The following is an 11,932-nucleotide window of genomic DNA, read 5'->3' on the forward strand; positions in this document are numbered from 1 at the left end:
TGATCGTCAAGTAATAGAGTAGTGAGTAGAGTATCGTTCCCACGAAAACTTATGATCAACTGTTGACTGATTCAAACCCAATTTCTTTATCTACCCAAGAGATTGTTCATAAGCGACATGTAATTGGTTTTCTACTTAACTATAAAGGATTAATCTAACCAAAGCAAGTAACCAAACAGATGGCAATCACAAGTAACGAACAATAGGAGAAGATATTCCAGGGTCACGGGTGTAATACAATCGTGTTGTGTCCTTGGCTCAAAATGACTAATCAATTTATCTAGGTTATTGATTGACAGGGTTGATATTACTCATAAGAATCTGTCGAGTTCTTACTCGCCTGTTCAAGTCAACTCAACGCCTATATGTCTGTGGAATTAAGATTAACAAGAACGCATTTACAGTACCTGTATTTCAACCAAACAAGGCAATTGGGTATATGTCTATCCCAATTGTAAATCCGTTCCCCGAGGCCCGGGTTCAAGAACTTGCTCTATTTAATTCTATATGCAATCTAAAGTTCCCACTTTCGAGTTCAACTAAAGATTCGTAGATAGTATTTCACTATTAGCTACTCAACAAAATAATTAAGAACAAAATTAAATAAATAACCCAATATGATAAACCAATTTTGTCAAATTAAACTTCAAACAACAACATTCATGTTTTACCCACGACCCTAAAACAATGGGTCTTGGCTGCTCATACTAGGGTTCATCATAAACAAGTTCAATTTCATCACAAACAGCAAAAACAAAAGAAGAAAAGAAGACTTTGATGATCAAAACTCCTCCTTGCCTCTTGCCTCTCTATCTCCTCCTCTAAACTATGAAAAACTTGATACTTTAACCTTGGGGCGAGCTTGACTTTATGTAGGTTAAGTGGGTTTCTCTCCAGATTTTCAATTTTACCCCTAAATAACGTTTCTCCGGATCGGACACGCGCGAACTATTGCGCGAAGTATGGAGTTCGCGCGTGACTTCGCGCGCTTCTCTTGGATTCCAGGCAGAAAAGTTCGCGAACTATTGCGCGAAGTTTGGAAGTTAGCGCGTTACTTAGCGCGCTTCAGTAGCTCGATTTTGTCCATTTTTCCGTCTCGTCCTTGTGCACACTCGACTCCTAGGGGTTGTTCTTGCTCATAAATCATTCCAATCTCCTCTTGAAAGCATCATTTAGGCTCTTCATCCTACAATGTATACATATCACAATTAGAGCCTATTTTTCATCAATTAATCATAATATGTCATCAGAATATAATCAAGCGGAAGCATAAACAATAGCTAAATCACCTAGATTTCGCCTATTATCAACACCCCACACTTAATTCATTGCTAGTCCTCGAGCAATCAACTATATTCTCTAGAGAATCCTTCGCTCAACCACTTTCTTTAACGCATTACACCTAGAATAATGTACATGTATCACGTCTAGTAGTGAACAATCCTAGCCTTAAAGCCAACTCTCAAGTGCCATGCAATATTCACACTTCCTCAAAGTACTCTACACGGAAATCAAGACATGCTTCTCCATCACGATTCATATGCCCTCACAATTACATCAACAAAAACTGAGTTCAATCCACCACATTCAATTCATATATTCACATATATCAAGGAAATCACTCACTCTCACAAAAGAGGTCACATGCATGCAATTGGTACCATAAGCTTGCCCTTAATGTAAATCTCTACTAAGGTAGGCTAGCTCGATCCAAAATCAATTAGGACTTTTTCATGATTGTAATGTGGGCTAAGGGACGGGTAGGATGTATTTAGGAATAGTGACTCAACCCCTAAGCACTTTAACACATCACACGAGCAATTTTCAGCGCAAATTCTTCAACCCACTTCTCATTCATACACAATATCATCCCACAAATACGCCCTTCTTTTTTAAGCACTCTATTAATTCATTCTCACTAGCTAGAGCATGACACAATGTAATCATCTCTTCTTTTTTTCAGTTTATTTTTTCTTGTCACTCAATTTCTGCTAGTGGTGTATTCATTTACAACATAAGTGCACCTTTCATCCTTTTATTGGTTCCACTCAAAAGCCACCCCGCACTTATTTCCTTCTTACTTCTTTTAGCGTTCTTCTCACAATTAAAGTGCTTTAAGAGGTAAAAGGATCAAAATAATGTCAATTAAGAACAAAAGGGTATAGGCTTGTAATGCGGGTGCCAAACAAAAAGTCTGAAGGCTCAAAAGGGTTAACTAGGGACAAATTTTATTTGTAATAAGCAATTAAGCTCAAAAAGGTCAAAGAAAGCCTAACATCATTTTCAAACCGAGCACCACCTCAAATTTTGCTTCAACTCACATACCGGGCAAGTTCTAGACACAAGTACAATACATGGACTACACAAATACTCACCACACATGGCATATGACTCATTCCAGATCAGCTCATCAAGACACTCCATTACGAGCATTCAATTAAGTACAAACATACAAATTAAGGCACTTTCAGTGAGATTCAACAACTAGGACTAAGCGTTACACTCTAGGGTCTATTGTGTTCAGGTGTGTCAATGCTATGAGTTCTCTTTCAATTTTATAGCTCGTAGCCCATTACCCTAATCTACAAATCAAAAAGAAAACAAAAAACAAAAAACAAAAATAAAAACTACCTATGCCCGGTTCAAGCTAAACCCTTGGAAAAGAACGTGGCTTAAAGAAAAACCAAAGGAGAATTGCTACACTACCTAAAAAAATTTAAAAATATTTTTGTCGTTTTCTTTAGACTCACTTCCCTCAAGAAAGTCGTCTAAAAGATCCGTCATCAGGAAGAGCCTATAATTTTTCTTTTCATTTTTTTTTTAAATTAGTGAGACTACTCCTGCTTAACAAAAACTGTCAAGTCAACATGAGACAAACAAAATAACCCGGCAATTTGTACAATTATATACAACATACAATGAAGGAATCTCCCACCCCACACTTAAAAAGAAGACATGTCCCCATGGCTTAAAATTGAAAAGAGCAGTGAGGTAAAGAGACTTCCCTGGAGCTTCACTCTTGATCGGACACGGTTTCGGGGTTCACGTTGCACGCACTCCCCAAAGCTCGCAGCCAACCCATGAACTTCTTTTCCGACTTGACTTGTCGGTCAGCTATTGCGTCCACACGAGTGCTCAAATCATGCATGGAAGTGCGTATATCAGCCACCTCCTATTCCAATGTGGTGGACCAGGATACTCTGGCACTTTTTGAAGAGGATGCTGCGCGTGACAGTGATGCAGCTGATTTTCTGGGCGCTTGAGCCAGTGCTTCTCCCTCCACATCCATTTGCTCTTCCTCCTCCGAAGCATCCGAACCACTTACATCCTCTCTACCTGCCTCTGCTGCTGAGGCTGCCTCCGTGGTGTTCGGGCCAGGTCGGATCTTGTGGATTTTTCTTACCAGCCCGTCCACACGAATGTTTTCAGGCACCTGCACATTTTTGCAAAGCCTAGTCACCAAAGATGGGAAAATGAAACCATACTGGCGTTGGGGGCATCGGATAAACATCTCGTCGTGGATCACTTTGGCCATGTCGAAGGGTGACCCTTGATGAAACACCAAATCAACGCCGCCCGGGGTCCATTCACCTCCGTAGTATTTGTGGATGGGATAAGGCGATTGTTGATCACATACAGCCAGCTCTTCACCTCTTGAGTTAAGACGGATGAATGAAACTTCTCTCCATGTTCTAGCCACTCTACCATTTTTCCCGGTTCGCAAATTTCATCAAAGAAGCGCTCCCACTTGGTATCGGTTGGATTGCGCCCATATTCATAAAAGTCTGTGTTCTCAGGCAGAGGGTCGGGCAGGTGATAAGCTGTGTGTATCGCCTCAATGGAGGCATCTACCGCCTTACGACGCACTGTGACCACATGGTTGACATGCTCGGGTAGATTGGCATAGAATTCTCGTACCACCATTACATTAGCCTCCCCTAGCTCGTCAATGAAAGTTTGCAAACCCCGCTTCATCAACTAATTGAACATGTGGGGGCATCGTTCCTTGACCTTGTTGATGTTGATGCCCCTTTCCGCAATTGCCTTCTTAGCCGCCTTCTCTGTAAAACGGGTATGAGCCTCAAGGGAGACAAATTTGGTGCTGTCATAGGAACGTGCTGGAGCTGCCCTTTGGCGGCTTGATGATGGACCTGTGGCTTGGCGCTTTTTCGTTGGTGCCATAATACCTGCAAAACGTGGACACATTAGCTCAGCCCAACAAAAGTGTACCATGAAATGGCACTTTTCCCAGTTTAGCACCAAGTTAGTCTCTTCACATCTAGCAAGTACTTTATCAAGGTTCATCAAAGCAGTTATCAAAAGAGCATCCAAACACAGAAAAATCGTCCATGAACACTTCCACAAACCTTTCAACCATGTCAGTAAAAATGGCCATCATACACCTTTGAAAAGTCGCTGGTGCATTACAAAAACCAAAAGACATTCGTTTGAACGCATACGTGCCATAAGGACACGTAAAAGTGGTCTTCTCTTGGTCCTCTGGGGCTATAGCAATCTGATTATACCCCGAGTAACCATCTAAGAAGCAATAGTACTTCTGTCCAGCTAATCTATCAAGCATTTGGTCAATAAAGGGAAGGGGAAAGTGGTCCTTCTGGGTGGCATTGTTCAATTTTCTGTAATAAATGCAAATTCTCCACCCGGTGACAGTTCTTGTAGGTATCAAATCATTATTCTTATTAGCTACTACAGTCATCCCCCTTTTTTTTGGTATACATTGAATGAGGCTTACCCATTTGCTGTCTGAGATAGGGAATACAATACCTGCATCGAGCCACTTAATCACTTCTTTTCTTACCACTTCTTTCATGATTGGATTGAGTCGGCGTTGTTGCTTTACACTGGGCTTGTGTCCATCCTCCATGAGGATTTTGTGCATGCAGAAGGCTGGACTAATGCCCTTAATGTCAGACATAGTCCACCCAAGTGCTCGCTTGTGCTCACGTAGCACTCTCAACAGCTTTTCTTCCTACAATTTAGACAAGTCAGATGAAACAATAATAGGTAAAGTGTCAGAGTCACCCAAATAAGCGTATTGCATGTGAGGTGGAAGGGGTTTAAGTTCCAATTTTAGGGCTTCCTCAATTGATGGCCTTGGGGGAGGCCCCTCTGGTCTATTCAAAGGCTCGAAGGGGTGTATCCCTTGCAGGTACGCACAAGATGTATCAAGGATGTGCATCATCTCCTCAACCTCCTCATCAGCCCCCAGGTTATCAAGTAACATAAGTGCTTTCTCTAGAGAATCGTCTAGATATACACTAGGATGACGAATCTGCTCATCGGCCTCAACAACAGATATCATTGAGAGCTTCTCATAGTGGCGGGAAAGTTGGATTGCTCTGTAGACACTAAAAACTGCTTCCTCGTCATCTACCCGCAAAATCATCTTTCCCTCTCTCACTTTGATAATTGCATCACCGGTAGCTAAGAGAGGTCGCCCCAATATAATCGGAACCAGTTCATCAGCCTCATAGTCAAGGATAATGAAATCAGCCGAGAAGATAAATTTCCCAATCTACAGCAACACATCTTCAATCACCCCTTCAGGATGTTCTATCGATCTGTCAGCCAGCTGCAACATCACAGTAGTTGGCCTTGGAGCTCCCAAACCTAATTGTTTGAACAAAGATAGGGGCATCACATTTATGCTTGCCCCCAAATCACACAGAGCACGACCTACATCCACATTACCAATACGCACAGGAATTGTAAAGCTGCCAGGATCCTTAAGCTTTTGAGGGAGCTTATTTTGGACCCTAGAAGTGCACTCCTCAGTAAGTGCAACTGTCTCAAAGTCAGTTAATCTTCTCTTGTGAGCTACTATATCTTTTATGTATTTAGCATACTTTGGAATTTCCCGAAGCACATCAACGAGTGGAATATTCAATTGAACCTGGCTCAACATAGAGAGGAATTTTGTGAACATGCGATCGTCATTCTTTTTCTGCAATCTCTAGGGAAAAGGTGGTGGTGGTCTAGGGGCCTCCAAGGGCTCTGAAACTTCAGCAGCATTCTTTTGCTCTTGAGTCACTTTAGGGATCAACTCTCCCTCAGGTATGAGCTTGTCTTTCTTTTTCTTTGGTATTTCTTCTAGCTCCATCCCGTTTCTAAGTGTAACTGCATTCACTTGAGGGTTCTTTTCTGTATCACTGGGGAGAGCGCCTGCAGGTCTAGTGTTTTGAGTTGTTGCTAACTACCCCATTTGCCTTTCAAGATTTCTGAAGTCGGTCCTGAGTTGCTGATTGTCAATCAACAACTTCTTTAGCAGATCATTGGTACTTTCTTCCATTTGTTGGGGTGGTCTTTGAGGCTGATTGAAATTCCCTTGGGGTCTATACTAATTCTGATTCTGCTGATTTCTACCCCATGAGAAATTGGGATGATTCCTCCAGTTAGGATTGTAAGAATTCCCATATTGTGCATGCTGATTCGGTGGACCTCTATTCTGTTGCCCCACATAATAGATGAATTCTGGATTCGTGGGGCACATATCACTCATATGACTGTCACCACAGAGTTCACAGCAAATATTCATCTGTTGTACGTGTTGCATTGTCTGTGGTTGCTGCATTGTCATCCGAGTCATCTAATTGGCCAACTTTGCAATGTCGGCTCTCATGGCTGATACTTCGTCTAACTCAAGTAACCCAGCTGATTTTTGCTTAACTGCCTTTCGTGAATCAACCTCACCTTGCCAGTTATTATCATTAGCAGTGAAGTTATTCAGCAAGATTTGGATTTTATTGTACGGTCTGGCCATGCAACTACCCCCACAAGCGGAATCAAGATTCATCTTTGAAGCATCATCTAATCCATCTACAAAAGTGTGACCTAATACTTCATCCGTCTGGCAATGATGAGGACAGTCTCTGAGCATCTTCTTGTACCTTTCCCATGCTTGACGCAGTGTCTCACCCGCTCGTTGTTCAAACCCAAGAATTTGACTCCTCAATACCTTTGTTTTCTTAGTGGGGAAGAACTTGATTAAGAATTTCCTTGCCAGATCATCCCAAGTACGGATTGAATTTGCTGGCTCTTTATTTAACCATTCCTTAGCTTCCCCAATCAGTGAAAAAGGGAAAAGTGTTAGCCTGACATAGTCCTTGGAAACGTTCGGATAGTTGTAGGTATCCGTAATTTCCAAGAAATTCTGAATGTGCCTTTGCGGGTCTTCATGAGGTAAACCCACAAACAACCTTGTGGATTGGATCAGCTGCACCATGTATTGTTTCAGCTCAAAGTGCCCAGTGATGTCAGGCTTCACAATAGCCTGAGTCATATTAGCCAGACTGGGCCTTGCGGCTTCAATCACCGCGCGTTCTTCATTACCCGCCAACTCAATTGGCTGTGGTTGAACGTCGATGTCCAACTCTCTTTCAATTCTGGTTCTCGCGTCCACCTCCCTCCTCAACCTGTAAAGTGTTCGTTCAATTTCCGGATCAAAAGGAAGGAGGTTGTTTGCGCTTCTACTTCTTCGCATTCAATAGAAACTCCTGTATTAGCACAAACAAAGTGAACTAACGTTAAAACTCAAATAAATAAGTAATAAAAGCTCAATTCAGTCAAGTAGCTAATTTCTAAGTCACCGGCAACGGCGCCAAAAACCTGTTGCGGCCAAAAACACCCACGCAAGTGCACGTGATCGTCAAGTAATAGAGTAGTGAGTAGAGTATCGTTCCCACGAAGACTTATGATCAACTGTTGACTGATTCAAACCCAATTTCTTTATCTACCCAAGAGTTTGTTCATAAGAGAGATATGTAATTGGTTTTCTACTTAACTATAAAGGATTAATCTAACCAAAGCAAGTAACCAAACAGATGGCAATCACAAGTAACGAACAATAGGAGAAGATATTCCAGGGTCACGAGTGTAATACAATCGTGTTGTGTCCTTAGCTCAAAATGACTAATCAATTTATCTAGGTTATTGATTGACAGGGTTGATATTACTCATAAGAATCTGTCGAGTTTTTACTCGCCTGTTCAAGTCAACTCAACGCCTATATGTCTATGGAATTAAGATTAACAAGAACGCATTTACAATTCCTGTTTTCCAACCAAACAAGGCAATTGGGTATATGTCTATCCCAATTGCAAATTCATTCCCCGAGGCCCGGTTCAAGAACTTGCTCTATTTAATTCTATATGCAATCTAAAGTTCCCACTTTTGAGTTCAACTGAAGATTCGTAGATAGTATTTTACTGTTAGCTACTCAGCAAAATAATTAAGAACAAAATTAAATAAATAACCCAATATGATAAACCAATTTTGTCAAATTAAACTTCAAACAACAACATTCATGTTTTACCCACGACCCTAGAACAATGGGTCTTAGCTGCTCATACTAGGGTTCATCATAAACAAGTTCAATTTCATCACAAACATCAAAAACAAAAGAAGAAAAGAAGACTTTGATGATCAAAACTCCTCCTTGCCTCTTGCCTCTCTATCTCCTCCTCTAAACTATGAAAAACTTGATACTTTAACCTTGGGGCGAGCTTGACTTTATGTTGGTTAAGTGGGTTTCTCTCCAGATTTTCAATTTTACCCTTAAATAACGTTTCTCCGGATCGGACACGCGCGAACTATTGCGCGAAGTATGGAGTTTGCACGTGACTTCGCGCGCTTCTCTTGGATTCCAGGCAGAAAAGTTCGCGAAGTTTGGAAGTTAGCGTGTTACTTAGTGCGCTTCAGTAGCTCGATTTTGTCCATTTTTCCGTCTCGTCCTTGCACACACTCGACTCGTAGGGGTTGTTCTTGCTCATAAATCATTCCAATCTCCTCTTGAAAGCATCATTTAGGCTCCTCATCCTACAATGTATACATATCACAATTAGAGCCTATTTTTCATCAATTAACCATAATATGTCATCGGAATATAATCAAGCGGAAGCATAAACAATAGCTAAATCACCTAGATTTCGCCTATTATCAATATTGGATATAGTGATAATATTACAAAAATAACCAAAGTAAGCTACACATATTAAAATAGATAAGAAAATGTTGATGAGGTACATATTTTGAAAAAATTTAAATTTTATTTATTGATGATATAAAATAAATTACACATTCAACATACTTGGATAAATAGATTAATTAGTTGAATCACGATATAAAAGAAATATTACACTATAACCACACTCTTAAAGATAATTAATGTCCGTAGTAAATGTGATATCTTAAAAAATAAGCATGTTAACTTACTATAGCACAAATTAAAGATATTAATATTGTAAAATTCTATACCCTGTCAAAGTATACATAGTTAAATCCTATTTTAAAATTTATATTTGTTGTTGCAAATCACATGACAAATAGATACGAAGAACACTTCAACCGAAGGGCTCTCTCCCAACCCCACAAAGAAAAGGACAGAAGGCATTAGAAAAAAGAAAGAATAAAAATAACAAGAAGCTTTCCACTACTTTAATTCTCATCCAGAATTTAGCCAACACAATCCCACGGGTTTTCTCTACTGCAGCCCCACACGCATTTATACCGAACTGATTTAAATTATATGTACTTCAAGGGTTCGTTTAGCAGGATGCATAACATTAGTATTGAATAAAGTGTATTAATAATATAAGAATTAGTAATACAAAGATTAGTTATGCTAGTATTTGTTATATTGAAATTATTTCTTATAATTATTTGGTGTGGTATTAAAAATGACATGCATTATATAATTTCTTTAAAAAAAAATATTTGTTTACAAAAATATCCTCCCCATTTTTTAGTTTTGAGAGACTTGAAGGATGATTTTATCTTTAACCATGCTTATTTATGTATTAGTTATACATAGGATAATACCAAGGGTGTATAACTAATACATATATTAGTTATAAAGAGATTAACAAAGTGTACCAAATGAAAGATTAATAATACCAAAGCTAGTACATGCACTATTTTCTCTAACACATCCTACCAACCGATCTCTAACCATAAATTTTGTAAGCGTATACTACTTACTACTAATTTTATCATATTACTAATTAATATTTATAAAACTCGTAATTACCTAATAAGTTTTCTTATAAATATTTTTTTACACCATTAATATATAAAATTTAAGAGTTTAATTTGTTATTATAAGTAAATTTCAAACAATTACGTTACTTTTACCTGTTGTAATCGGTAGCTTTTTTTTTCTTTTTTTTTCAACAATTATAGATTTCAGTTTTAATGAAGAATTTAGGAAGCTTACCTTTAGGTAATCTGAATTTAAATTCAAAATTTAAACTCATAGCAAAATCCCTCGTGAATTTCATACCTTAATTAGCTTCCCCTCATTCCTCCCCTTTTCCCTTTTCAACGGCGTGTATATCGTCAAACCCTTTGACTCAACAGTCTCAAACGTGCGAATTCCATATTATAAAAATCTTATACTGTATACTTTTCTTCTCTAGTCCGTGTGCCTTTTCTCCCACATATATATAAACACCCATTCACACACACATTCTCAAGAAACCCAATATCAATAACAGTTTTACATACCCTAAACAAGATTTTATTGATTCAAACTATTTTTTATCACAATTTCCTATGGGAAACTTTACTTCATGTACTGTTTTACCAACGATAAGGAATTCAAAAGCAGCCAGAGTTGTTCTACCAGGAGGAGAAATCAGACAATTTCGTGAACCAATAAAAGCAGCAGAACTCATGTTAGAGAACCCAAATAATTTTTTAGTGAATTCAAGTTCGTTAAATATTGGTCGTAGATTTTCAGCTTTGTCTGCCGATGAAGATTTGGAGTTTGGAAATGTTTATATTATGTTTCCAATGAAGAGAGTGAATTCAGTTGTGACAGCTTCTGATATGACTGTGCTTTTATTGGCTGCTAATTCTGCTGCTAAGAGAATTTCTGGAGGAAAGGTTAAGATTTCGCCGGAAGTGTCAGCGCCGGCGCCGGAGTCAACGCCGGAGATCAACGCCGGTGGACGGAATTCGGATGGGGTTGAAGGGTTTCCGGTGGAGCATGAGTTGAAGTATAGGTTGTCATGTAGATCAAGGAAACCTTCGTTAGAGACTATTTTGGAAGAACCAGTTTGTTCTAGATGAAAATTTTAATAAACTGTTTTGGACTCAGATTTTTGGTGAATATTTATTTTAAAAAGAAAAGAGATTTAGTTAGAGATTTAATGTGAAAAGAAAGAGATTTATATATTATATATATGACCTAAATACTGTGGCAAGTTCAGAATTTTTAAGAATAGATATCCAAGACGTGTAATATGGACGACAATTTTAATGTCTATATTCGCCTTAATGTATGATATGTATATGTGCTTGAATATTTATCAATATGTTGTAGGGTTCAAATCTTATCGTATGCTGCCATGCTGGTTATGTATGTGTTTATTGTGTAAGCTTGGATAAACATTACTGGCAATATGCTTATGCTAAGTACAAACTTTTAGAAGAAAATGCTACACCTAGAGGCCTTAACGACTGCAAAATATACTTGCAGGGCCATACTTTAAGCAATTAAAAATACCTTTTTGGGAAAACTATACCGAATATATATGCATAATTAGGAGTCGTTTGGTATGATACATAAACAAAAATAATTCTAGGATAAAAATTTAGTACCGTCTTATCCCTTGTTTGGTTACTAATCCTGTGATATATCCCATGATTAAAAATAGTACCGAGAGAACTTATACTACGCAGTCAATAAGAAATTATACTAGAATAACTAATCCTAACATAATTAATCCAAATATAATTAATCTCAGCAAGACTAATCCCAACATAATTAATTTCAGGATAACTCGTGTTCACCGAAAAGACCCCTAGTGTGTATATTTGGCCAAGTGATGTAATTATCTTTTGTCATCAAAAGTTTGGCACTTTACTTTATAAGCTCCAAAAACTCGATCAAAAATAGGCAAATGAGACCTTT

The 11,932-nt window shown here is 38.6% G+C and overlaps 1 protein-coding gene across 1 annotated transcript; it reads left to right on the plus strand.

Annotated features, from left to right (window-relative positions):
- Positions 1–10,569: 10,569 nt before the first annotated feature.
- LOC107826738 (uncharacterized) lies at positions 10,570–11,088 on the plus strand. The gene has a single exon (XM_016653763.2). The coding sequence runs from the start codon at positions 10,570–10,572 to the stop codon at positions 11,086–11,088; it is 519 nt and encodes a 172-aa protein (XP_016509249.2).
- The last annotated feature ends 844 nt before the right edge of the window (positions 11,089–11,932 follow it).

This window comes from Nicotiana tabacum, chromosome 16 (genome assembly GCF_000715075.1).
Source record: "Nicotiana tabacum cultivar K326 chromosome 16, ASM71507v2, whole genome shotgun sequence".
Taxonomy (NCBI): domain Eukaryota; kingdom Viridiplantae; phylum Streptophyta; class Magnoliopsida; order Solanales; family Solanaceae; genus Nicotiana; species Nicotiana tabacum.

Coding starts and splice junctions, on each gene's coding strand:
- LOC107826738 (XM_016653763.2), top strand. CDS start 10,570: ATGGGAAACTTTACTTCATGTACTGTTTTACCAACGATAAGGAATTCA.